General features: G+C 42.1%; 1 protein-coding gene across 5 annotated transcripts; it reads left to right on the top strand.

The window, feature by feature from the left end:
- Positions 1–27,748, top strand: NKIRAS1 (NFKB inhibitor interacting Ras like 1). 5 transcript variants are annotated; one of them, XM_017955948.2, is made up of 4 exons: positions 1–103; positions 9,279–9,389; positions 19,772–20,013; positions 27,203–27,748. In XM_017955948.2, the coding sequence occupies exons 2-4, from the start codon at positions 9,296–9,298 to the stop codon at positions 27,443–27,445; spliced, it is 579 nt and encodes a 192-aa protein (XP_017811437.1). In that variant the 5' UTR covers positions 1–103; positions 9,279–9,295; the 3' UTR covers positions 27,446–27,748. The 5 variants fall into 5 exon arrangements, with proteins under 5 accessions (XP_017811437.1, XP_003895221.2, XP_017811438.1 ...); XM_003895172.4 differs by having other exon boundaries at positions 47–141; XM_017955949.2 differs by having other exon boundaries at positions 98–204.
- The last annotated feature ends 236 nt before the right edge of the window (positions 27,749–27,984 follow it).

The raw sequence follows: 27,984 nt of genomic DNA, 5'->3' as shown, positions 1-27,984 counted from the left end.
GAGTTCTGCCGAGTGGGGCGCAGCCGCCCGTATTGTCCCGCCCCCTGCCCCGCAGGATTCCAGCCTGAGCGGCCAGGGTGCGAGAGTTGGCGGCGAGGCCTCGGTAAGCGAGCGTCGGTGACTGTCCCGCCGCGAGAAGAGGCAAGTTGGGGTCCAGGTTCCAAAGCCGGTGACCGCGTACCGCGGTGAGCCGCTGTCTTTGAGGTCAGAGGAGAGAACAGGTTTATTTCACGCACCGCGGGCTCTCTTCCCGCGTAGTCTCTGCGTCTCCGCGCTGCGCTGTCGCTCTCTGGACCCCGCACGACGGGCTCAGAAATCTGGGCCCCAGCGCTGCGCTGTCCCTCTCTGGCCCCCGCACGACGGGCGCAGAAATCTGGGCCCCAGCGCTGCGCTGAGAGACCCCCCGACGCTTCGCCAGCCCCCCAGGGAGGCCTTCACGGAGTAGGGGCGTCGCGGGTGGGGGCGCTCGCTGTGTCCCTTCAGCTCCAGACTGCGTGAAGCTCCCGCAGGCCCCAGCTCCCAGGGGTTTTGTCCTAAAAAAGGGTCATGGACTGGGTGGATTGCAGGCGGCTTGGCGCTTTTTCTGCATACGGATTTCGTCCCAAAATTGCTAACATCAGAACCACAGTTTTTCAGAAAAGCAAATGTTTATTTGCCAAGACCTGTTTGGCAGGTGTGAATGTTTTAGGGAAGAAATGCCGAGAAAATGCTGGCATTTTGCGTTGCGGTTTTTTGTTTTTTGTTTTTTTAAATTAAGAAATAGGTTACTGGCTTATTTTGCTTCTCCAGAATATTTTCATTTTTGATATAGTCATGTGGTTTTAATTTCCTTCCAGATTCTGCGTTCGAATGTGGCAAAAGCTTAAAAGAATCGTTATCTCTTAATCGTAGCGGTTTTGATTATCTTTTTTCCTGCGTCATATTTTTCTTTCTTTTTAAATCACAGCTTTACGTTTTTAAGTGTCTCCATCTGGTACATTGATTGAGTCAACAAATATTTATTAAGTGTCTAATATGTGCCAGGCATAGTTGCTAGGGATGCAGCAGCAAACAACGCAGAAATTTTGGCCTTCTTGGAAACGGGCAGTAAGCAGAAGTAAGCTGTGTATTGGGTTTGTTGGTAAATGCTAAGGAAAAACGGTAAGGGGAGGGAAGTGATGAGGGAGTGTTAGGGGGTGGGGCTTGCAATTTGGGATGGAATGTCCAGGTTGTCTTTTAGAGAAGGTAACATTTAAGAAAGGACCTCAAGGATAGGAGTCTGGGAGTAAGAGTAGGGGTCGGATTCAGGCAGAGGGAAGAGTGCCAAGACTGGAGCATGCAAGGTGAATAGAGGAGCGGCGGGGAAGCAGTGTGGCTGAACTTCACAGTAGGAGAAAGTGGGAAATGATGTCAGAGAGGTGAAGTGTCTTACATGGACTTTGGATTTCATTGTAAGATTTTGAACAGAAGGATGACTTCATATGGCGTACATTTTAAAAAGATAATTTGGATTGCTCCTTTTGAGGCTAAAGGGAGAGCAAAAATGGAAGCAGAGAGACTACTTAGGAAATTGTATTAGTCTTCCATTGCTCCTGTAACAAATTTCAGCAACTTTCTTGTTTGCTAACAATGCAAATTTACTGTCTTTTAGTCTGTAGATCAGACTAGGTCTGTAAATCTGTAAATCTCACTAGGCTAAAACCAAAGTGTCAATAGGGTTGTATTCTTTCTGGAGGTACTAGGGGAACATACATTTATTTCTTGGCTTTTCCACCTTATGAAGCCTGCCTGAATTCCTTGGCTCTTGACTTCTTCCTTCATCTTCACAGCCAGCAAAACAGCATCTTCCAGTCACACCCTCTGCCCTCTCCAGCACTCCTATGTCTTTCTTATAAAGACACTTGTGATTACATTGGGCCCACCTAGATAATTCAGGACAATATCTTCATATGGAAGTTCTTAATCACACCCGCAAAATTCTTGTATGAGTATGTAAAGTAACATATTCACAGGTTTGGGGGATTACGATGTCTTTGAGAGACCAGGTGAGAGAACGCCGTGCCTCACCCAGACCACTTCAGTAGTGATGAAAATGGTAAGCATTGCAGCCCTGTATGTATTTCAACAGTGAGGATGACTGACTAAAAAGTTGAATGCACTACTCTAGGTGCACTGCCTAGGGGCGTAGTCCAGCTTGGTAAGGTGCAGTAAAAATAAAATTTAAAAAGTTGGATGAATCATTTGGAAAAAAAATTCTAGTAGTGTGAATAATCACTGCTAATTTATCAATCAGATTTGCAGTTTTGTTTCTCAATTTGTAGTTTCTCAGTTAACAGTTTTACAAGATTTGGATTTGTGTTTCCAGTTGATTTTGAGATTCCTGAGGACAAGGGATGATTTCTGTTTTTGCCCCCTAGTTTGTCCCTGATAGCTGGCGTGATGGTAGGCCCTCACTAAATGTTTGGTAAATGAATAAAAGAATGGTAAGCTAGAATCTGCTTATTACATTTTACATTTTTATTGTGTGCAAAACCTGTTGAATATATTTTTATGTATGCAAATATATTCATATATAGATAAGTGAAAGTATTCCACACCATGCATAATGTTGACATAAGTAAATACACAGTGTAGGTGGTTTCCCCACATGACAGTATTTTTAGAGATTTATGACATCTCTCCTGTGATGTTAACAGTGTTTTGGTGTTGTTTTTCTGGTTGCGTCAGAAAGTTGTGTTTTACTTGTAACAGTAGAATGACCCACTTACATAGACGAACAGAAGCACCAGCAGTTTTGGGAGCTGTTTCTGATGGCTTTTCAAAGAGAATGTTGACAAAGCATTTCACAGGAATGGACCAGGTCACTTATTTATTCTGGGGTTTTTTTTTTTTTTAGCCTCAAGTTGGAGAGAGGAAGTTGTATTTATTCTCTAGCAACGTTATTGATTAGCCTGGACAATAAAGCAATAAGTATTTAAGACTGCCCTGGATCTTGCCTATTAAGCACGTTCTCTTAGTAATTTACATCAGATGAGGTATAATAGGTCACAGATTGAATTTTATTGCCCAGTTTCTTAGGGTGGGGATGTGACAAGTAGCTGTAACTACTGTTTTTTGTGTTCACCTCAGTGTTGGTGTGTTCTCTGGATAAGCAACTTCTAATATCATAGCATCACAGTGTTGAAAGGAACCTAAAGGTGATCCATGTACTACAGAGCCTTTCAAATTCTTGAAACCTAGATTTAAGTAAGAGGCTTGGTTACCCCAGGATCGGTTCATGGGATTCAGTGCCCATTCAGGGTACTGCAGATGACCACCTTTGTATATTTCACAGGAAGTGGTGTGCATTTATTGTGTTTAGGAATTATTTAATTATAAGTGCTTTAAGAACCAAACTTTTAGTAGTTTTTATTTGTAAATCTGAAAATATCTAAGCATGAGAACCAGTTATTTGTAATGTGAGTTCCTGCCATAGTGATCATATATAGAAAATATTTTTGTTTATGTGCTATTTATTCAAAATGTTAATTATTTTTTAAAGAATTCCTAGCTTTGTAATTGATGGTAGCAAGGCACTCATTTGCTTTATGTAGTAGTATTGTTTCCTATTTGGAAGGCAACCAGGAACCTACAGTATTCAGCCATGCTTTGATTAATCACACTTATCTTTTCATCTTTGTTTTCTTTTTGATAGTGTAAAATATTTAATAAGGTCTGTTCTATCTCTTTGCTTTCCTTCCAAAAAATGCTTAAAATCCTTAGCTAGTGTTTTGAGCTACCTTTATTCAGTTACTTTTACTGTTTGCCCATGATGAAGACTTCTTTGGTGATATCAAAGTGAACTCCCCAATTTATTAATATACACACACAATACAAAACAATGTATAATTTTTAGCAAACATTGTCTGTTAATCCTGTTATCCTGATAATTATATTATCCTGATAATCATCAATGAGTGATCAAAGTACATTTGTAGTGTACTACTTTTTTTTTTTTGAGAGAGAGTCTTGCTCTGTCTCCCAGGCTGGACTGCAGTGGCGTGATCTCGGCTCACTGCAAGCCCCGCCTAATTTTTTGTATTTTTGGTAGAGACAGGGTTTCACCATGTTAGCCAGGATGGTCTCGATCTCCTGACCTCGTGATCCACCTGCCTCAGCCTCCCAAAGTGCTGGGATAACAGGCGTGAGCCACCGCGCGCGGCCTGCAGTGTGCTACTTTTAAAGCAGATATAGTAACATTACTTCCAAAGGTAGCTGGAAAGCTTGATATCTGAATGTCTCAGGTTTCTGTTGCTGTCAGATTTTTCCAGTTTGCTGTAATCCCCAGCACTCATATTTGCCTCTTTTTTACAGAGGGCCTGTTGCTGTTAATCATTGGGCGTTTTTTTCCTTATAGCTGCCCGCTTCACTCAGCTACAGTATATGCCTGCCCTTTTGAGTTTATGCGTATATAAACTCAAAGAGACAGGGTCCTGATGTGGGGCCCAGGCCAGTCTCGAACTCCTGGCTCAAGCAGTCCACCCACCTTGGCCTTCCAAAGCGTAGAGATTACAGACGTGAGCCACTGCACCTGGCCTCTTTTGAGTGTTTTTGAAGATTGGCATAATGTGTGGATAAAGGCGTATTTTTTCAGTTGAACAGGAAAGGGAGAGTAGTAAAAATTGATACTTAGAAATTCCACTGAGGGTAAGAGATTTTCAGAGAAATAGAAATAACAATAGAGAAATTTGGATTTAAATTCCAACAGCAGCCTTTTCTGACAGAATTATGCTCTGCTGTCATCATTTGTCCCATCCTCTAGGAGTTTATTTCTTTTTCAAACTCTTCTCATGTGCCTACATGGCAGTTTCTTTTAAAATTTAGCTATTATTAAAAAAAAATCTTCCTAAACAAAGATACAGTGGTATCATAACTTGTAAAGAAATCACAATAGGCAGAGAGGAGAGTCCTTTGATCAATGAAGTGACATTAAATTTATCATAAATTCAGAGGTATCTGTAGAAAACCTTTTAAAATAGGCTGTTGTTGCAGATGAAGGAAATACCATACATACCGTAGATGATCAGTGTTACATAATGCTCTGCTCTTATAAATAAAGGCTGAGAATTTTTCTATTAAAGTTAGGTTGAAAATATATAAAGAAAAGAAAGTCCCCTAAAAAAAGTGGTTCTCATGGAAGCCAGTGGTTAATATTCTCAGAAGATTTAGACTCTGAAGCATGCCACCAAGGAAATAATGGTTGTATTATGTAAGTGATGGCTAGTTGTCTATTGGTAAAGTGCAGTGTACTACTCTGAAAATAAATACTGTGTTATTACTATGCTACAAAAATGGCAGCATTAAAATTTTTTATATGAGATTAGTGTTGTGGGTGATTTGGGTCATAAAAAAATTACAGATTGAGAAGATACAGTAGAGAAGACTTGAAATTTATTCGTGGCGTAATGTTTCCAGTGTTAGTAGAAGACAGTGTTGCTGTGCAACACACATGTGTGCAAGTACAACTACTATACTGCCACCATTAAGATATATTCTGCACTTTGGGAGGCTGAGGCCAGCGGATCACTTGAGGTCAGGAGTTCAAGACCAGCTTGGCCAATGTGGTGAAATCCCATCTCTACTAAAAATACAAAAATTAGCCAGCTGTGGTGGCATGTGCCTGTAATCCCAGCTACTTGGGAGGTTGAGGCAGGAGAATCGCTTGAACTCAGGAGGCGGAGGTTGCAGTGAGCCAAGACTGTGCCACTACACTTCAGCCTAGGTGACATACACACACACACACACACACACACACACACACACACACACACACAGATATATTCTGTAGTTGATGTGGTGAACAGAGGAGGATCCCTTGAATCCAGGTGTTCTAGGCGGTAGTGTGTGAATAGCCACTGCACTCCAGCCTGGGCCACGTAGCAAGATCTGGTCTCTAAAAAACATGTGCGTTCCGTGTTGGGTTTTTATTGTCACAATCCAGTGAGCACGTGAGTGCAGATGGATACCTAGCATCCCTTTTGTCAGAATGCTTATTTGAACTTTCTTTTCTTTTTTTGTTTTTTTGAGACGGAGTCTCTGTCGCCCAGGCTGGAGCTCAGTGGTGCCATCCTGGCTCACTGCAACCTCCGCCTCCCAGGTTCAAGCAATTCTCCTGCCTCAACCTCCCAAGTAGCTGGGATTACAGGTGCCCACCACCACACTGGCTAATTTTTTTGTATTTTTAGTAGAGACAGGTTTTCACCATGTTGTCCAGGCTGGTCTTGAACTCCTCACCTCAAATGATCCACCCAATGTGGCCTCCCAAAGTGCTGGGATTATAGGCGTGAGCCACTGCACCTGGCCGTGAAGTTTATTTTTAGAGCTCTTTTTGTTTTTATTTTTATTTTTTTTTGAGACAGAGTTTCACTCTTGCTGCCCAAGTTGGAGTGTAGTGGCGTGATTTTGGCTCACTGAAATCTCTGCCTCCCGAGTTCAAGTGATTCTCCTGCCTCAGCCTCTGCAGTAGCTGGGATTACAGGCACCAACCACCACATTCGGCTATTTTTTGTATTTTTAATAGAGATGGGGTTTCATCATGTTGGCCAGGATGGTCTCCAACCCCTGACCTCAGGTGATCCACCCAACTCGGCCTCCCAAAGTGCTGGGATTACAGGCATGAGCCACCATGACTGGCGTTACAGTTGTTTTTGACTGCAAGGAGTTACAGTGTCCCTTTTAGCCAGGTTTATAGCATGGTCACTTATAGATGAGCAGAGAATTAGGGGAAAGAAGGAGGTAGTGGGAGATGACAAACAGCAGTGTAGAAATTTGAATTCTTTGTCTGTTGTATTTAATGACCCCTTTTAACTTTCTGCCTTGACTTCTGGTACCTTGCCTTCTGGAAAGAAAAGCCTTGAGGAAAATTGAAGGAAATGTCACCTTACCTTGTTCTTACTTAGATATAAGTTGAGAAGCTAGGAGAGGTTAATTTTCCTTTTCTTTCCAGTTTTAAGTGCATGGGCAATTTTTCTTTTTTTTTAATTTTAAAATTATACTTTAAGTTCTAGGGTACACGTGCACAACGTGCAGGTTTGTTACATATGTATACATGGGCCATGTTGGTGTGCTGCACCCATTAACTCATCATTTACATTAGGTGTATCTCCTAATGCTATCCCTCCCCGCTCCCCCGACCCCACAACAGGCCTCGGTGTGTGATGTTCCCCACCCTGTGTCCAAGTGATCTCATTATTCAATTCTCACCTATGAGTGAGAACATGCGGTGTTTGGTTTTCTCTCTTTGCGATAGTTAGCTCAGAATGATGGTTTCCAGCTTCATCCATGTCCCTACAAAGGACATGAACTCATTGTTATGGCTGCATAGAATTCCATGGTGTATGTGTGCCACATTTTCTTAATCTAGTCTGTCATTGATAGACATTTGGGTTGGTTCCAAGTCTTTCCTCTTGTGAATACTGCTGTAAATAAACATATGTGTGCATGTGTCTTTATAGCAGCATGATTTATAATCCTTTGGGTATATACCCAGTAATGGGATGGCTGGGTCAAATGGTATTTCTAGTTCTAGATCCTTGAGGAATCGCCACACTGTCTTCCACAATGGCTGAACTAGTTTACAGTCCCACCAACAGTGTAAAAGCATTCCTATTTCTCCACGTCCTCTCCAACACCTGTTGTTTCCTGACTTTTTAATGATTGCTATTCTAACTGGTGTGAGATGGTATCTCATTGTGGTTTTGATTTACATTTCTCTGATGGCCAGTGATGATGAGCATTTTTTCATGTGTCTGTTGGCTGCATAAATGTCTTCTTTTGAGAAGTGTCTGTTCATATCCTTCGCCCACTTTTTGATGGGTTTGGTTTTTTTCTTGTAAATTTGTTTGAGTTCTTTGTAGGTCCTAGATATTAGCCCTTTGTCAGATGGGTAGATTGCAAACATTTTCTCCCATTCTGTATGTTGCCTGTTCACTCTGATGGTAGTTTCTTTTGCTGCGCAGAAGCTCTTTAGTTTAATTAGACCCCATTTGTCTATTTTGGCTTTTATTGCCATTGCTTTTGGTGTTTTAGTCATGAAGTCCTGTGCATGGGCAATTTTGCTAGTGTTGTCTATTCTTCCTCAAAAAGAAGTATGACTAAGAAGGCCCACATGACAGGCGCAGTAGCTCACACCTGTAATCACAGCACTTTGGGAGGCCGAGGCAGGCGGATCATTTGAGATCAGGAGTTTGAGACCATCCTGGCCAACATAGTGAAACCCCGTCTCTACTAAAAATACAAAAATTTCACCGGGCATGGTGGCAGGTGCCTGTAATCCCAGCTACTCAAGAGATTGAGGCAGGAGAATCGCTTGCCCTCAGGAAGCAGAGGTTGCAGTGTACTGAGATCTCTCCACTGCACTCCAGCCTGAGTGACAGAACTAGACTCCATCTCAAAAAAAAAAAAACAAAAAACCACGTGACTATCAAAATCCAGTTTCTTCTTTTCCTGAGAAAAGACTGACATAAACATTCATGTTTCTTTGAAAAATCATGTCCATTTTCTAAAAATTTTATCCTCATGCCTTTAAATTTTTACTTAAATGTTTATTTTTCCAGGTAAATATTAATGAGTAGGCAGTCTCTTTCGAGGATTTAAGAGTCTGTTGGATTCCTATAGACTTAATCAGTATTTAAATATTCTTCATATAAAATATATTTATTCTTTTTGAAAACAAAGATGTATTCATATCTATCCATGTATTTTATTTATTTATTTACTTTTTGTTGTTGAGACGGAGTCTGGCTCTTTCACCCAGGCTGGAGTGAAGTGGCGCAATCTCGGCTCACTGCAAGCTCCGCCCCCCGGGTTCAAGCGATTCTCCTGCCTCAGCCTACTGAGTAGCTGGGACTACAGGCATGTGCCACCATGCCTGGCTAATTTTTGTATTTTTAGTAGAGACGGGGTTTCACCATGTTGGCCAGGCTGGTCCCGAATTCTTGACCTCAGGTGATCCACCCGCCTCAGCCTCCCAAAGTGGTAGGATTACAGGTGTGAGCCACTGTGCCCGGCCTGAAGTCTTATGTTTATCTACACTGTCTCTGTCAGATATATAAGAAACTGGTAATGGTTATTGCTCTAAGGGAGCAAATGGGAGACTGGGGAATGGGGTTTGGAAGGCTATACCTTATTCTGTATCTCCTTTACTGTATATGAAAATTTCCCCTGTGCATGTGTTACATATTAAATTGAAATACTGAAATAAAAAGAAATGGTTAGTCTCAACAGTATACAATTTAAAAGACCTTCTGTTCTCTCCACAGTGATATCCTGAGAGAAGATGGGAAAGGGCTGCAAGGTTGTGGTTTGTGGATTGCTATCTGTGGGGAAAACTGCAATTTTGGAGCAGCTCCTTTACGGAAATCATACTATTGGTAAGATTGTTTTTCTCTAGCTTGTCTCTAGGTGCTGGGAGCTGTCAGGGGTCTTTTGTTGGTCATGCTAAATTAAAGATGGTTGATGGTACATAAAGGGGAGGTATAATCCAGAGGGACCAAAAGAGATTAAGAGGGAGGAAAAGAAGAGGGAAACAAGTCTTGATGTTGTTGAAATTCAAGAGTGCCTGCTGTAAGTTATCACAGGTAAGGAAAGAAATGGCCAATACAGACAGATCAATATGGATATATTTTGTATATATGTGATTTCCTGTGTATTTACATAATGAATGGTGGCCTACAACTCATAGAAACACTGATTTAAGAAAATATGACTTTCCACTGGGTGTGGTGGCTCAGGCCTGTAATCCCAGCACTTTGGGAGCCTGAGGCAGGTGGATCACCTGAGGTCAGGAGTTCAAGACCAGCCTGGCCAACATGGTGAAACTCATCTCTACTAAAAATACAACATTAGCCAGACATAGTAGCAGGTGCCTGTAATCCTGCTACTTGGGGGGCTGAGGCAGGAGAATCTCTTGAACCTGAGGCCAAGGTTGCAGTGAGCCAAGATGATGTTACTGCACTCCAGCCTGGGCTACAGAGCGAGACTGTCTCAAAAAAAAAAAAAAAAAAAAAAAAAAGGCCGAGCTCGATGGCTTACGCCTGTAATCCAAGCACTTTGGGAGGCTGAGGCAGGCGGATCATGAGGTCAAGAGATCAAGATCATCCTGGCCAACATGGTGAAACCCTGTCTCTACTAAAAATACAAAAATTAGCTGAGTGTAGTGGTGCATGCCTGTAGTCCCAGTTACTTAGGAGGCTGAGATAGGAGAATCACTTGAACATGAGAGGCAGAGGTTGCAGTGAGCCGAGATCGCACCACTACACTCCAGCCTGGCAATAGAGCGAGGCTCCATCTCAAAGAAAAAAAAAAAAAACATAACTTCCCAGAGCTGCTGTATATAGATTTTTAAAAATGGAAGAAACAGTCGTTTGGTGAGTATGACTTAATTTTGTTAATTGGGCTACCTCATTCATTTATTCATTTATTGAGTCAAAGAATTATTTATTAGTATATGCTGTATGATACGTGTAATCAGGCCTTGGGTTACAGAGGTGAAGATACCATCTCTGGAGGTCATGGCTTAGTAAGGAAGATAGATATTACAGGTTAGAGTGAAGTGATGTTTGTGTTAGATAAGTAAACAGAGATCATCAAAGCATTTATTTCTGGCAAGTAACTTAAGCACATTTCGGTTTTTCTGAGATGGAGTCTCACTGTGTCTCCCAGGCTTGAGTGCAGGGGTACAATCTCGGCTCACTGCAACTTCTGCCTCCCAGGTTCAACCAATTCTCCTGTCTTAGCCTCCCAAGTAGCTGGGACTACAGGTGTGTGCCACCATGTCTGGCTAATTTTTGTATTCTTTTTTTTTTTAGTGGAGACGGGGTTTCACCATGTTGGCCAGGCTGGTCTCGAACTCCTGACCTCAAGTAATCTGCCCACCTCACGTCTGAGATTACAGACGTGAGCCACCGCACCTAGCCCACCACACCTGGCCCACATTTCCATTTTTCATTAACCATTTCGATGTGCTCTGCTTCTCTTCTATTTTTCTAAAATAATGTTTAACAATTGTGGTTAAATTCATATGTAGTGTTTATTATAATACATATGTCAGTAGTTCTCAAATTTTTTGGTTTTAGACTCCATTTGTCCTGTGAAAACTTACTGAGGAGCCCAAACAGCTTTTGTTTATGTGGGCTATATCTTCCAACATTTACTGTATTAGAAATTAAAACTGGCCAGGCGTGATGGCTCACAGTTTGGTAGTCTCAGGACTTTGGGAGGCCAAGGTGGGAAGATCTCTTGGTCTCAGGAGTTTGAGACTAGCCTGAGACCTCATCTCCACTAAAAACAAAACAGAAAAAAAAAAAATAAAAGAAAAAAAGAAATTAGCCAGGTGGTCATGGTGGCATGCGCCTGTGGTCCCAGTTACTTGAAATTCTGGGATGGGAGAATCACATGGGAGGTTGAGGCTGCAGTGAGCCTTGATCACACCACTGCATTCCAGTTTAGGAGACCCTGTCTCATAAAAGGAAAAAAAATGAAAATGAAGACATTTGTAAACTACTTAATTTTTCTAAATGACACTAATAAACTCATTATATTCTAGAATAACTCTATGAAAAATTATATTTTCAAAATAGAAAGCTGGCATTGATTTACTTTTTAGAAAATCTTTTCTGATGTCCAACTTAATAGAAGGCAATTATCGTATCTATTAATACTTGCCTTTGTAATTAATCTGTTGTGATGAGGTGTTTTAGTTGAAATATATGAAGAAAATCCAGCCGCACACAGATATGTAGTTGGAAAAGGTAGGAGGAATACTTTAATAGCCTTTTCAGGTAATTTTGGATATTTTTCTTTGGTATTTCACTAAAACTCAAGGAGTGATGGTTACTTAAAGGTTATTGCAGTGTAGAATCTGAAATAATATTTGTGAACCTTTTTACTCTACTCAATTGAAATCTCATTGATTGGTCCTGCATTTTAAATGGATCTTTTACCCAAGCAGAGTTTTTTAGCATCATGAATTGGTCATTTGGGAAATTTTGGTTCACCGAGATAAGCACATCTTCCATATCACTTTTGTTAATATCACTACCAATTTCATCAGTATTGGGAATCTATCAAGTTCATGATGATGAATACAATTCTGATTTTTGCCGGAAAGCTCAAATTTTATTGACGACAAATACTGTTATCATAGTTACTTTCCTTGAAATGCTAGGCTTCCTTTATTAATTTTTGAGAAAATGTTTGTCAAATATCATAAATACATAGTTTTTCTGTCATTTCTTATTTTTAAAAGTGACAGCTAGTTCAGCTAGCAGTTCAAAACACACAAGAGATTTTCCTCGAGACAGTTACTGTAATTGTATGCCGAAATGCTTTATGCATAGTTCCCATTTAATCCCATAGAATATTGAAAAGATATATACTCAATGCTTGAGATTTAATAAAATTAGTGATTTTTATTGCCTCATTAAGGACATTCTTAAGTAAAACTGGCTTTTTTATTTTTATTTTTTATTTTTTTTATTTTTTTATTTTTTGAGATGGAGTCTCGCTCTGCCGCCCAGGCTGGGGTGCAGTGGCTGGATCTCAGCTCACTGCAAGCTCCGCCTCCCGGGTTCATGCCATTCTCCTGCCTCAGCCTCCCGAGTAGCTGGGACTACAGGCGCCTGCCACCGCGCCCGGCTAGTTTTTTTTTTTTTGTATGTTTTAGTAGAGACGGGGTTTCACCGTGTTAACCAGGATGGTCTCGATCTCCTGACCTCATGATGCGCCCGTCTCGGCCTCCCAAAGTGCTGGGATTACAGGCTTGAGCCACCGCGCCCGGCCGGCTTTTTTATTTTTTAACCGCAAGCACAAGATGGTGAAGAGAGGATCTAATGGCGACTATACATTTAGTGCCACTGACTTGATGTGCACTAAGGTACCGGCAGTTTTACCCACCATTGCTTTTCTACATCAGTACAAATGTCAACACAGTGGAAAATGCAAATGTCTTAGTATTATTATGAATATAGTTTTGCCCATGTGGATCCCCTGAAAGGAGACCTCATGAGATCTGCAGACCACAGTTGGAGAGCTGCTGGCATATATAAATACAGTATAAATACAGTACAATTGACCCTTCAACAGTGCGGGGGTTACGGGTGCCAACATCGCCCCCCCAGTCAGTGGAAAACCTGCATATAATTTTTGAATCCCCAGAAACTTAACTATTAATAGCTTACTGTTGATCAGAAGCCTTAAACCTGATAACATAAACAGTTGATTGCCATGTTTTATATGTTGTATTATGTACTGTACTCTTAACAATAAAGTAAGCTAGAGATAAGAAAATGTTATTAAAATCATAAGGAAGAAGCTGGGCATGGTGGCTCACGCCTGTAATCCCAGCACTTTGGGAGGCTGAGGCAGGCAGATCACTTGAAGTCAGGAGTTCAAGACCAGCATGGCCGACATGGCAAAACCCCGTCTCTACTAAAAATATAAAAATTAGGCGGGCATGGTGGCATGTGCTTGTAACCTCAGCTACCCGGAAGGCTGAGTCATGAGAATCTCTTGAACCCGGGAGGCAGAGTTTATCGTGAGCCGAGATCACGCCACTGCACTCCAGCCCTGGCAACAGAGCTAGACTCTCAATAAAAACAAAAACAAAAAACCTGATTTAAAAAATAAAGGTTGTTTTGAAATATATAAGAGGTTACCATCATTTAAATTTGAAAAGAAGAATGTAAGTGAAAAATAGCCACTGCAAAGGATGTAAGACCCTCTCGTTGATGATAATGCCTGTAAAATAAAATCAGTGTCTCCCAGGCTGGAGTATGGTGGTGCGATCTTGGCTCACTGCAACCTCCACCTCCTAGGTTCAAGCGATTCTCCATCTCAAAAAAAAAAAAAAAAAAAAGAAAAAATATATTTACTATTTAGTAGCTGAAAGTGGTGCATCGTAAAGGTCTTCATTCTCTTTGTTTTTATGTGGAGTAGACTGAGGAGAAGGAGGAGGGTTTGGTTTTGCTGTCAAGTGGCAGAGGAGAAAGAAAATCCACATGTGAGACATGTGAAGTTCAAACCTGTGTTGTGTAAGGCTCAGCTGTATTCTCAGTTAAGCAGTTTAGTATACTGTGATTCTTTTGTTGTTGTTGTTGTTTTCATGGAAGCTAATATTTACTTTATTTGTCATTTCTCTAGTTTTGTTTATACCTTTTGCTAGTTCTTTCCACGTAGTCCAGATGTTTCTCAGTTCTCCATGAGGTCAGCTCCATCAGATAATCTGTTTTGTTCTTGGCTGTGTCCTTCCAGGAGCTCTGTGTTCTTTTATCTACTGTGCCACCATGATCATGGAACTTCCCCATTGTTTCTCCCTGTAATTTTTTTTTTTTTTTTTTTTTGAGACGGAGTCTCGCTCTGTCACCCAGGCTGGAATGCAGTGGCACGATCTCGGCTCACTGCAACCTCCGCCTCCTAGTTTCAAGTGATTCTCCTGCCTCAGCCTCCCAAGTAGCTGGGATTACAGGCATGCACCACCACGCCTGGCTAATTTTTTAATTTTTAGTAGAGACAGGGTTTCACCATGTTGCCCAGGCTGGTGTTGAACTGCTGGCCTCAAGCAATCTGCCCGCCTCGGCCTCCCAAAATATTGGAATTACAGGCGTGAGCCACTGCAGCCGGCCTCTCCCTGGTTTTGACTTCCTGTTTCCTAGATCTCTTGTCATCTTCTTTTGGCTTATACCTTTTTTTCTTTTTCTTTTTGGAACACATTTTCCAGTATTTTTCTGGGGTTGAAAAGGTTGTACAGTAGAACAGAACGTTCAGTGATGGCGGCCTTCAACCTGCCCTCTGCCTGGCACCTAGTTGTGAAGCTGGGGCTTCCAAATGGAGATATTTACTAATTGTGCTTGTGATTTCCTTTGCTTCATATCTGTGTTAGGTTCTGTTTCTTTCTGTTTCTATGATTACATGTTAACTGTTATGGAGGGTCTCCTCAAATAGTTTTCTGAGAAAATATACGTGATACATTTTTTGAGGCTTTGTATGTTTGAAACTGTCTTTATTTTGCACTAATATTTGAATTGTAATTTTGATGGGTATAGAACTCTAGGTCAAAAATAATATCCTTTCAGAATTTTGAGAGCATTGCATATATGATTTAATCAATAATTATAAGACAAACCTTCACAAACTCTCCACATGGATCAAAAAGTACAACATTGAGGACAGGCCAGTGGCTCTCTTGTGTTCCTCTGTCCAGTTGCAACTCATTCCTTCCCTTGACTTTTAGTTAATCATTCTTTTTATTTTTAATTGCCACATATGTGTGTATCACTAAATGGTATAGTTTATTTTTGCCCTATGGATTTTATATGAATTAATCCATGTTTGGCTTCTTTTATTCAACATTGTATTTGTAAGACACATCAGGCCAGGCACGGTGGCTCACCACTGGAATCCCAACACTTTGGGAGGCCGAGGTGGGAAGATCACTTGATCCCAAGAGTTTGATATCAGCCTGGGCAACATCAGGAGACCCCATCTCTATTTAGAAAAAAATAAATAAAAGATTCATCCTTTTTTGCCATAGCTGTGGTTCTTTACTTTTCATTGATGTAACATTTTATTGCATGAAACTACCTGTCTTCTGTCTTGATGAACATTTGGGTTATTTCCAGTTCGGAGCTATTGGAAATAATGCTACTCTGGAATATTATTGTACATGTATCCTGGCTATTACGTGATAAATTCTGGTATACATATCTAGGAATGAAATTGCTGATTCATAGAAGGTGTGTCTCTTTAACTTTACCAGCTTCTATTGTCTTCTTGCTTCTAGTGCTACTTTTGAGAATCTGGGAACCATTACGATTCTTGATGCTTTGTCTGTGGAAGCTTTTCTAGGCTCTCCTTTGTTCCCAGTCGCTGTAGTTTGAAGGATACGATCTCCTCCAAAATTGATGTTGAAACTTAATCTCCAATGCAACAGTATTAAGCAGTGTGGCCTATAAGAGATGATTAAGTCATGAGGGCTCCACCCTTCACCTTCATGAGGACTAATCCGTCATGAAAGATTAGCATCCTTATAAAAGGGTTGAGGTTGAAGGGAGTGCTCTCTTGCCCTTCTGTCTCTCCCACCACGTGAGGACACAACATTTGACCGCTCCCAAGGATGCAGCAACAAGACTCCATCTTGCAGTGGAGACTGGGCTGTAACAAGACACCAAACCTATTGGCACCTTGATCTTGGACTTCCCAGTCTCCAGAACTGTGAGAGATAAATTTTCTGTTTATGAATTACCCAGTCTGTGGTATTTTGTTATAGAAGCACAAATGGACTAAGACACCAGTGTTCTGAAATTTCAGTGATGCGTCATAGAATTGATCTTTTCTTTTTCTTTCTTTTTTTTTTTAATGGAATCTCGCTCTGTTGCCCAGGTTGGAGTGCAGTGGCACGATCTCAGCTCACTGCAGCCTCCACCTCCTGAGTTCAGGCAATTCTCCCCCCTCAGCCTCCCGAGTGGCTGCAATTACAGGCACGCGCCACCATGCCTGGCTAATTTTTGTATTTATAGTAGAGACAGGGTTTCACCATGTTAGCCAGGCTGGTCTCAAACTCCTGACCTCAGGTGATCTGCCCGCCTCGGCCTCCCAAAGTGCTGGGATTACAGGTGTGAGCCCCCGCGCCTGGCCAGTCTGTTTTCATTTACTGTAGTGGACAGTTAGAGGGTCCCTTCTAGATGGAAATGCACGTTCTTCAGTTTTGAATTATTTTGTTGTTGCTTTCTTTCCTCTGTGTTCTCTGTTCTTTTTTTCTGGATGCTGGACCTTCTGGACTAGTCTTTGAATTTTCTTATTTCTCCTTTCCTGTTTATCATCTCTCAATATTTTTGTACCGCTTTTTGGGAGATATACTCATCTTTATTTTCCAGCCCTTCTATTGAGTTTTTGTTTTTCAGTATCCTGTTCTTATTTCATGGATGTACTACCTTATTTTTTTGATAGATTAGGTAGTTTTTTGTTTGTTTTGTTTTTGTTTTCTTTGTATAGTTGGTTTCCTCTGTAGTGGTCTCTTCTTATTAGTCTCTATTTTCTTCAGGTGTCTACTAAACCTTGGTTATCTGTTCATAATTAAAAATGGACACCTAGGCCCAGTGCATTGGCTCACGCCTGTAATCCTAGCACTTTGGGAGGCAGAGGCAGGCAGATAACTTGAGCTCAGGAGTTCGAGACCAGCCTGGGCAACATGGTAAAACCCCATCTGTACAAAAAAATACAAGAATTAGTGGGGCTCGGTGGTGTGCACCTATTGTCCCAGCCACTTGAAGGACTGAGGTGGGAGGATTGCTTGAGCCCAGGAGATCGAGGCTGCAATGAGCTGAGATTGTCCCAATGAACTCCAGTCTAGATGACAAAGTGAGACCCTGTCTCAAAAATATATAAATAAATAAGACTTAAAAAGCCAATTGGGGCGGGGCGCGGTGGCTCAAGCCTGTAATCCCAGCACTTTGGGAGGCCGAGACGGGCAGATCACGAGGTCAGGAGATCGACACCATCCTGGCTAACACGGTGAAACCCCGTCTCTACTAAAAAATACAAAAAAACTAGCTGGGCGAGGTGGCGGGCGCCTGTAGTCCCAGCTACTCGGGAGGCTGAGGCAGGAGAATGGCATAAAGCTGGGAGGTGGAGCTTGCAGTGAGCCGAGATCCAGCCACTGCACTCCAGCCTGGGTGACAGAGTGAGACTCCATCTCAAACAAACAAACAAACAAACAAACAAACACAATTGGAAGCTCTAGGCATATGGATAGGGTTCATGACTTTGAGCTTCACTAAAGTGATCTGGCAGGGGCATTTGTTGGGGAAGCCTAGATGTCAATATATTTAGGAGTTTCTCCTTTTCCATTGGCCAGATTCTCCAGATTCCTCTGGATGGGGATAAAGTCCTGGCTGCCAGTGTTTTGGGAGCAGAAAGGGAGAGCTGGAGGACTTCAACATTCAGTATGTGTGTGTGCAGCCATGTCACTTAATTGCCCCGTTTTCATGGTGGAACTCATTCCCTTTATCCCACAGGCCAGACAGCCTCTGTTTTACGCTCCCCAGAGATTGCACCCTTAAGCCTTCCCCTGGCGTGTGAGATGGGTTGTTGCCCAGCAGCATGGAGTGGGAGAGGAGATCTAGAGAACTAGTGGAAGACTCTTGACTTCATTTGATGTTTAGAGTACCAAAATATCAAAAGGTCTAAGCTTTAGACCCCCTTTTGGAGAGGCAGGTAGGGGTGGGCTAACAGGACTGGCTTTTGGTGGATAAAACGTCACCTGACAAAACACTTGGTAGTTTTTGCTTTTAAATTAATTTGTAATCAAAGCCCAGTATGTTTGTGTCTTAATAGATAACCTTTAATTTCCTTAGGGCTTAATTTATGACAGGATGACGCAGACATGTATATACATAATCAAATTTATGAATAATTTTACCTTTCTAAACACTGAATACATTCTTTATGAGTTATGTTGATGAAAGTAAATTTTTGGTTTCTCATGATGCAATCTATGTATTACCATGTGATTATTCCTTTTAATCTAATACTTATGGAGATTTTATGTAATCTAATACTTACGGACATTTCATGTAAGGCATCTGGAACAAATCATTCTACAGTATATAGGTTGTTTAGGAAAACTGTAACTAGAGTTTAAAAAAAAACTATAACAGTATGACTTGGGGGGGTATAGGATGTTACCCATGTGATTTTACCTCTGGATGTATCTCACATTTATTTATTTTTATTTTTTTAAATTAGTTTTTAAGATGGAGTCTCGCTCTGTCGCCCAGGTTGGAGTACAGTGGCATGATCTCGGCTCACTGCAACCTCTGCCTCCCAGGTTCAAGCAGTTCTCCCTGCCTCAGCCTCCTGAGTAGCTGGGATTACAGGTGCCCGCCACCACACCCAGTGAATTTTTGTATTTTTAGTAGGGACGGGGTTTGACCATGTTGGCCAGACTGGTCTTGAACTCCTGACCTCAGGTGATCTGCCCACCTCAGCCTCCCAAAGTGCTGGGATTATAGGCGTGAGCCACCGCACCTGGCCTCATATTTAAATATGGAGGTAATTACTGGGACTATACCTTACCTGTCTTATCACATGTCTCTCCACTACTCTTATTAAAATTCAGAGTGCTAATCTTCTCCCTTTAATTCCTTTATCAACAAGGGCTTATTGAATATTTGCTGTGTATACAGAATGGTTCCTTTCACTCAGTAAACTTAGAGACTAGTTGAAGAGATAAAACTTGCACAAATGAAACAAAGTGGTAAAATGCATTTTTAAAATATCATAAACAAGAAGGGGATTTTTGTTTTTATGCAGAAGAAGTTTTTTTTTAAAGAATTTTGTTTATGCCAGGTGCAGTGCCTCACACCTGTAATCCCAGCACTTTTAGAGGCCAAAGTGGGTACATTGCTTGAGCCCAGGAGTTCGAGACCAGCCTGAGCCACATGGTGAAAGCCCGTCTCTACAAAAAGTAGCTGGGCATGATGACACCTGTAGTCCCAGCTGGGAGGGACTACTTGGGAGGCTGAGGTGGGAGGATCCCTTGAGCCCAGGAGGCGGAGGTTGCAGTGAGCTGAGATTGAGCCACTGCACTTCAGCCTGGGCAACAGAACAGGACCCTGTTTCAAAAAAAAGTAAAATAGAAATGTGATTATTATATGTGGTAAATAGGAAACCTAGAAAGCCAATTTCTAAGGGACAAGAAAATACTGAGCGGTTCACTGGCTTAGCCAAAAAGAGTAATTTCTTTTCTTAATCCCAGGAATGGAAGATTGCGAAACAATGGAAGATGTGTACATGGCTTCAGTGGAAACAGACCGAGGAGTGAAAGAACAGTTACATCTTTATGACACCAGAGGTCTACAGGAAGGCGTGGAGCTGCCAAAGCATTATTTTTCATTTGCTGATGGCTTTGTTCTTGTGTACAGTGTGAATAACCTTGAATCCTTTCAAAGAGTGGAGCTTCTGAAGAAAGAAATTGATAAGTTCAAAGACAAAAAAGAGGCAAGTGGATAAAAATGCCAAATGTGAATTATAATACCATTTAAATTATAGCACAGACTTTTGGGTAGTTTATTTTCAGATCATTACAATGTATTCTTAGTATCTGTAAAACCTTAACCCTTTACAGTTTTTTTCTTTTCTTTTCTTTTCTTTTTTTTTTTTTTTTGTTTTTTGAGACGGAGTCTCTCTCTGTCTCCCAGGCAGGAGTGCAAAGTGCAATGGTACGATCTCAGCTCTCTGCAACCTCCGACTCCCAGGTACAAGCGATTCTCCTGCTTCATCCTCCCCAGTAGCTGGGATTATAGGTGTGTGCCACTATGCCCGGTTAATTTTTATATTTTTAGTGGAGACGGGGTATCACCATGTTGACCAGGCTGGTCTTGAACTCCTAACCTCAAGTGCTCTGCTGGCCTTGGTCTCCCAAAGTGCTGGAATTACAGGTGTGAGCCACCATACCCGGCCTAGAATTTTTTTCTTAACCCAAGAAATACAGGACTGACTGAATTTAGTCAGGACCAGAATTTGACTTTCTGCCTTTTGCTTGTTACAATGTACAAGTTGAATTTTAATGACTTCTTATCTTAAGTACTACATAATTCATTTTATGTTCTTTGGTATTGCTGTTTCCTTGGGTTTTTTTTATTTGTTTGTTTGTTTTTGAGACAGAGCGTCTCTCTTTCACCCAGGCTGGAGTGCAATGGCACGATCTTGGCTCACTGCAACCCCTGCCTCCCAGGTTCAAGCGATTCTCCTGCCTCATCCTCCCGAGTAGCTGGGACTACCGGCATGTGCTACCATGCCCACTAATTTTTTGTATTTTTGGTAGAAACAGGGTTTCACCGTGTTAGCCAGGATGGTCTCAATCTCCTGACCTTGTGATCCACCTGCCTCAGCCTCCCAAAGTGCTGAGATTACAGATGTGAGCCACTGTGCCCGGCCTCCTTGGGCTTTTTATTATCTCCTTGGGTACATAGGATTCTTGTCTTCAGGCTTACTGAGAAAAAAAAAACCAAAAACTAATAATTATTGGATTCTGCCCATATACCACTTAAACATAAGATTCATATGCCTTACAGTGGTCTGTAAAGATTTAGATTACCTGGCCCACGCCTATCCTTTTCATCTCATCTTTATCATCTGCTTGTCTCTCACTATACTCCGGTGACACTGGTCTACTTTCTGTTTTTTCAACATGATAGTTTTGTTCTCCTATTAAACTTTCTCAATGGCTTGTTTCCCTGCCTGAAACTGTCTTATCTCAAATCTTTCTCCAGATCTTCACATGGCAGACTCTTCATTGTCTAGGGAACCAGATAATATACTGATTAACAGTACTGGCTAGATGGTAGAAGAAAACCAAAAACCAAAACAAACAGCAACAACAAAAAGTACTGGCTAGATGTTCTTAACTTACATTTTCATATGTTTTTTTGTTAAGCTTTTATTTTGAGACAGTTGTTGAGTCACATGCAGTTTTAAGAAGTAACACAGAGAGATCCCTTACCTGTTTGTCGCAGTGGTACCATCTTCAAAACTGTAGTACATCATAACCACTGTATTTGTGTTGATTCAGTCAAGACACAGAACATTTCCATCGCCACAAAGATCCCTCATGTTACTCTTTTATAGCTGCCCACTTCCTTCCCATCTTCACCCCCACCTTAACCCTTGGTAACCACTAATCTGGTCTCCATTTCTATAATTGTGTCATTTCAAGATTGTTACATAAATCAGTGGTCCCCAATCTTTTTGGCATCAGGGACCGGTTTTGTGGATGACCGTTTTTCCACAGATGAAGTTGGGGTGGTTTGGGGATGAAGCTGTTCCCCCTCAGATCATCAGCCATTGGATTCTCAGAAAGAGCGTGCAACCTAGATCCCTCACGTGTGCAGTTCACAATTCGATTCTCGAGCTCCTGTGAGAATCTCATGCCAGCACTGATCTGACAGGAGGCAGAGCTCAGGTGGTCATGCTTACTCACTCCCTGCTCACCTCCTGTTGTGTGGCCCGGTTCCTAACAGGCCCTGCACTGGTACCATGCATGACCTAGGGGTTGGGGACCCCTGACATAAAAGATATCATACAGGCCAGGCACAGTGGCTCACACCTGTAATCCCAGTACTTTGGGAGGCCGAGGTGGGTGGATCATGAGGTCAGGAGTTTGAGTCCAGCCTAACCAACATGGTGAAACTTTGTTTCTACTAAAAAAATACAAAAAGTAGCCTGGTGTGGTGGTGCGCACCTGTAATCCCAGCTACTCAGGAGGCTGAGGCAGGAGAACCGCTTGAAATCTGGGAGGCAGAGGTTGCAGCAGTGAGCTGAGATCACACCAGCCTGGGTGACAGAGCAAGACTCCATCTCAAAAAAATAAATAAATAAAATAAATCATACAATATGTAATCTTTTGGGATTGGCTTTTTTCATTCACATATTCTCTGGAGATTCATCCAAGTCACTGCATGTATCAGTAGTTCATTTCTTTTTCTTGGTGAGTAGTATACCGTGGTATGTACCAAACTCTTTTTAACCATTATCTGTTGTAAGACATCTGGGTTATTGATATTTTATTTAGAATACTAATTTACTTTGTAAATAGATAACATATTCACAAGGTTTTGAAAAGATGTAAGAAGGCATGAAAACTCCTCTCCCCTGTATTTTCCATCTTTCCCACCGAAACAGGCAAATGCTGTAATTATTTATTGGGTATCCTCCAGAGACCGCTCTCTGCCCCACAGAAGTTGAAAGGTCAATGAACACTCATGTACTAGATACTTAAATCTTGGCTTTGGTTCTCAGCTTTTCTGCTTCAGTTTCCTTATATGTAAAAGGAGAATAATAGTACCTTCCTCATATGCTTCTTCAATCCCCATAATCATATTAATTCAGTGAATGCTTATTGAGCAACTACTATGTGCCAGGCATTGTTCTAGGTACAGGGAATGTGTTAGAGAACAAAACAGCCCATATCTCAGTAAAACTTCTATTTTTGGAGTGAGAGACAGTAAATAAATATATTTAATACATTACAAAGAGTGATGCTATGTAGAAAAGCAGAATGGGGAATGAGGGTGCTATTTTGTGTGACTGTAGCAGATATTTGAAGGAAGTAAGGATGGAGGGAGCAAAGCTGATGTCTGGAAGGAAGAGTGCTCCAGGTGGAGGGAATAGCTAGTGCCAAGGATCTGAGGTCGGAATTTGCTCGCCACGTTCAGGAATCAGCAGTGAAGCCAGAGTGGGCTAGCAGGTATGTTGTAGGTGATGAGGGCACTTTGCTTTTCACTTTTAGTGAGATCAAAAGGCACTGGTTTGGGGCAAAGGAATGACATGATATGGTTTAAGTTGCATTTATTTATTTTCATGTTTGGTTTTTAAAAAATTGAGTAAGTAATGTTTGCACATGGTTCAGAAATGGGGACTGTGTTCAGTCTGGTTCCCACATCTGTCCTCAACCACCAAGATCCTATACATTAAGCATGCTTTTTAAAATATTTTTACCAGTTTTGAGGCAGTTGTCCAAAGTTTTTTTATATAAATACAAGCAAATAGGAGTCTACAGTAAAAAATATTTTTCCTCCTTTTTTTTTTCCCCCCTTATTTCAGACAGGGTCTTACTCTGTGGCGGGGAGCTATGGCATGATCATAGTTCATTGCAGCCTAAAACTTCTGGGCTCCAGTGACGACCTGCCTCAGTCTCCTAAGTAGCTGGGACTACAGGCGTGCATCACCACGCTTGCCTAATTTTTATTTTTATTTTATTTTTTTTGTAAAGACAAGGTCTTGCTATGTGGTCCAGGCTGGTCTCCAACTCCTGGCTTCAAGTGATCCTCCTGCCTTGGCCTCCCGAAGTGCTGGGATTACGAGTGTGAGCCACCATGTGCCTAGCCTTTTTTTCCCTTTCTTACCCCAGGTACATACTATCTTGTACCTTCTGTTTTTCATGTAGCATATCTTGGAGTTCTTTCCATATCAGTACCCAGACTTTTTTCTGTTTTTTTTTTTTTTTTTTTTTTTTTAATTGTAGAGACAGGTCTTGTTATGTTGTTCAGCTAGTCTCAAACTCCTGGTCTCAAACAGTCCTCCTTCTTCAGCCTCTCACACTGTTGGGATTACAGGTGTGAGCTACCACACCTACCCACCCCCTGCCTTTTTTTCTTGGTAACTGATGAATAATATTCATCCTGTGGCTATAGTTGTATCATCCTTGTTTTTTTGTTTTTTTGAGAGGGAATCTCGCTGTTGCCCAGGCTAGAGTGCGGTGGCATCAACTCGGCCCGCCGCAACCTCCGCCTCCCAGGTTCAAGCGATTTTCCTGCCTCAGCCTCCCGAGTAGCTGGGATTACAGGCGTTTTCACCACCACGGCTGGCTAATTTTTGTATTTTTAGTAGAGATGGGGTTTCACCATGTTGGACAGGCTGGTCTTGAACTACTGACCTCAGGTGATCCACCCACATCAGCCTCCCAAAGTGTTTGGATTACAGGCATGAGCCACTGTGCCTGGCCGTTTGTTTTGTTTAGATAACATTGTGTTTGTATGCTAATGGGAGAAAATTGATGATGAGGGGACTAAGTGCTGGAGTGACATCCTTGTCCAGGTAAAGGCGGATGGGTTTTAGGGCAGAGCGAATGGTCTTGGAAGATGGTAGGTTGTTAGATGTGGTGGCAGAAGGATGTGGAAATATTCTTTTTTTTTTGAGATGGAGTCTCGCTCTATGGCCCAGGCTGGAGTGCAGTGGTGTGATCTCAGCTCACTGCAAGCTCCGCCTCGTGGGTTCACGCCATTCTCCTGCCTCAGCCTCCCGGGTAGCTGGAACTACAGGCGCTCGCCACCATGCCCGGCTAATTTTTTTGTATTTTTAGTAGAGATGGGGTTTCACCATGTTAGCCAGGATGGTCTCAATCTCCTGACCTCGTGATCCATCCGCCTCTGCCCCCCAAAGTCCTGGGATTACAGGCGTGAGCCACCACGCCCGGCTGAAATTCTCTTCTAATTGCGTATCTTACTGAAACAATATGGTCATCCAGTGACAGGAAAGTGGGGAAGAGTAGATACTGGAACTTGTAGAAGGGCACCAAGGTATGCGATGTCTCATTACAAAGTAAATGGAGAAAATGTAATACATTTGCCGGAGAACGCCAGTTCATTTGAGGTCTGTGGTGTGATCTGGGCCAGCAGGGTTGTATGTTTTTCTCCGGCCATATTCAGCTAAATGGTGTAGGCAGAGTCTGGTTAACAGGTAAATTTAACAAGGGAGGGGTTTTGCCAGGTGAATATGGTGGGACAATGGGGGCGAGGGAGTGAATAAAAATAATGTAAGCTGGGTAGGGAGGAATTAAGGACATGAGTAGGGTGGAAGGACAGTGATAAAGGTAGTAGAGCCAGTAGGTTGTATGTCCTTGTGGTGGCTGGAATTCTTGCACGGGGGGCATTAGGCATGACTGGGAAGGCAGGAGTCAGAGTGGGACCCTGTCTCTTTAAAACAGACAAACAAACAAAAAGCAAGGTCTCGGATATGACTGCAGGACTGGTGGATGGCTGAGGTAAGGATGATGAGACCACTGGAGAAGTCAAAGAATGAGAGACCAGGTTACTGGAAGCAGCATCTGCATGGCTAGTGAAACCACTAAGAATTATGACCAGAGTAACGGCGAGGGAGGGTTGACCATGAGCCAGCTCTGTGATGAGGAACAGTTGGGTGGCCAGCCCAGGGTTAGTAGGTACAACAGACTGATAGCATCAGCCTTCTGCAGGGGTTTTAGACGACACCATTGGAGGTAGCATTGAGGGGCAAGGAGGACATCTTACCTGAACCTCGTGGTAGTGGTAGGAGGGGAATGATAGGGGAAGCAGGACTGCAAGGCCACTAGGAAAGAAGGTGAAGGGAATATTCAAAGCAGAGGTGGAGGACGCAGTGGGTGTGAGTCTTGCTGAATTCTAAGGGGTAAAGTGAACGAGTTTCTGCAGTTGGGAGGAGAGGGAGATGGAAGTCACAGTAGGGGATGTACATGAAGATGAAAATCTGGGTGATGAAGAATGACAGGAGGGCTTGAAGGGTGAGATAGAGTATGTGATCCCCCTAGAAAACCGGAGCTCTGGGCCCACTTTCATCCTGCCAGCAAGGCATGGCCTTACCTGGAGCACAGGGAGCTCAAGCTCAACGTACAGACAGGAAGGAAGACGGTAGTGGTTCCAAGGTCTGATGAGTTCACTGCTGCTCCTCAGAGGGGCCTTCTTATGACAGTTCTTGCTGCCCCTCCTCCACTGTCACAGCATCCTGTGTAATCTTTATGGGCACTATCTGAAAATCTGGTTTGGGGTCTCTTCTCCTTCCCCCAAGCTTTGACTGCTGTATTCTGGTCACCTTTAGTGCCTGGTGTATAGTAAGCATTCGTGTAAAATGTTCCTGTTGGCACATACTTTTTTGGCCCATACATTTAACAGATCCTTAGCAGTCTAGTATTGGGAATAATGTGAACATAACAATTCCTGTTCTCATGGATACAGAACTCCCACAGCTCCAGTTGTCTTATTTTGAAGTACTATGTTGCAAATCTCTCATACATCAAGTATAGCCAAACTGAAATACACACTCATTGAAACCAGTCTGTATCCTAGATGCCTATTTCTCAAGTCTATCTTCCATTCATACCTGAGCTATTTTTTTTTTTTTTACAGTTAGCAAACTACAGAGCATCTGCTTTTTTTTTTTTGGGGGGGGGAGATGGAGTTTCGTGCAGTCACCCAGCCTGGAGTGCAGTGGTGCCATCTCGGCTTACTGCAACCTCTGCCTCCCAGGTTCAAGCGATTCTCCTGCGTCAGCCTCCCAAGTAGAGGGGACTACAGGCGCATGCCACCATGCCCGGCTAATTTTCTTATTTTCAGTAGAGATGGGGTTTCACCCTGTTGGCCAGGGTGGTCTCGAACTCCTGATCTCAAGAGATCCATGAGCCTCGGCCTCCCAAAATGCTGGGAATACAGGCATGAGTCACTGCGCCCAGCCGAGCATCTGCATTTTTAACAAAAACGCATTAAGGAGTAAGGTGATACCCTAATATACAGTCACACTTGAGAATCAGTTTAATGAAGCAGGTCTGTTAAGTGGAACAGTTTTCCTTATGTCTCCATTTTGCCCAGGAACTGATGTTGGCAAAGTACTAGTATGATCTTTTCAATCCGTTTTCTTTCAGGTAGCAATTGTTGTATTAGGAAACAAAATCGACCTTTCTGAGCAGAGACAAGTGGACGCTGAAGTGGCACAGCAGTGGGCAAAAAGTGAGAAAGTGAGACTGTGGGAGGTGACTGTTACAGATCGGAAAACTCTGATTGAACCATTCACTTTATTAGCCAGTAAACTTTCTCAACCCCAGAGCAAATCAAGCTTTCCTTTGCCTGGGAGGAAAAACAAAGGGAACTCTAGTTCTGAGAACTAAAAATCAGTAATTTCACAATTGTATGTTGAATAGTGACTGCCTTTAAGTGTCTGTGAACATGGAGTAATATCACTATTTAAAATAGGCCATTTGTATCTACCTTTGGTCCTCAGGAAAATTCCCAAGGAAGTCATTTAATGCACTTTAGATGTTAAAAGTATTTGGGCTAAGGTTATTATTGCCTGTTATGAAATAATATATTCTTATTCTCATTGTTCGAAACCTGTCTTTGAAATTAGCACCTTTGTTATTTATGTTGTACTTGTGAAAACAGTAAAATAAAGTTTGGACAGTTATGCAAATGCACCTATGTGTAACTTCCCCCTATCCCCAAGCTGTTTCAGAAGATACCATAAATCATTCTGTTACATTATGCAAACTTCTAAGCTCAGACATGACTTTGTTTTTAAAAAGTTCATTTATCTAACGTCTAGGATTATAGAACACTTTTTATGTCTAAATTGGACCCAAAACATTGAACAGTTTGGGGTAGTAAGCTAAATTTCATCTTGTGGAGATTTTGCTAAACAGACTAAGAC

This window comes from Papio anubis, chromosome 2, assembly GCF_008728515.1.
Source record: "Papio anubis isolate 15944 chromosome 2, Panubis1.0, whole genome shotgun sequence".
Classification (NCBI taxonomy): Eukaryota; Metazoa; Chordata; class Mammalia; order Primates; family Cercopithecidae; genus Papio; species Papio anubis.
The sequence above is the reverse complement of the archived record's forward strand: the minus strand, read 5'-3'. Positions and strand labels throughout refer to the sequence as shown.

Bases quoted from the DNA above. Each gene is read 5' to 3' on its own strand.
- NKIRAS1 (XM_017955948.2), top strand. From the start codon at position 9,296: ATGGGAAAGGGCTGCAAGGTTGTGGTTTGTGGATTGCTATCTGTGGGG. The intron at 9,390-19,771 runs GTAAGATTGTTT...TCTTAATCCCAG, and splicing joins TTACGGAAATCATACTATTG to GAATGGAAGATTGCGAAACA. The intron at 20,014-27,202 runs GCAAGTGGATAA...GTTTTCTTTCAG, and splicing joins AGTTCAAAGACAAAAAAGAG to GTAGCAATTGTTGTATTAGG.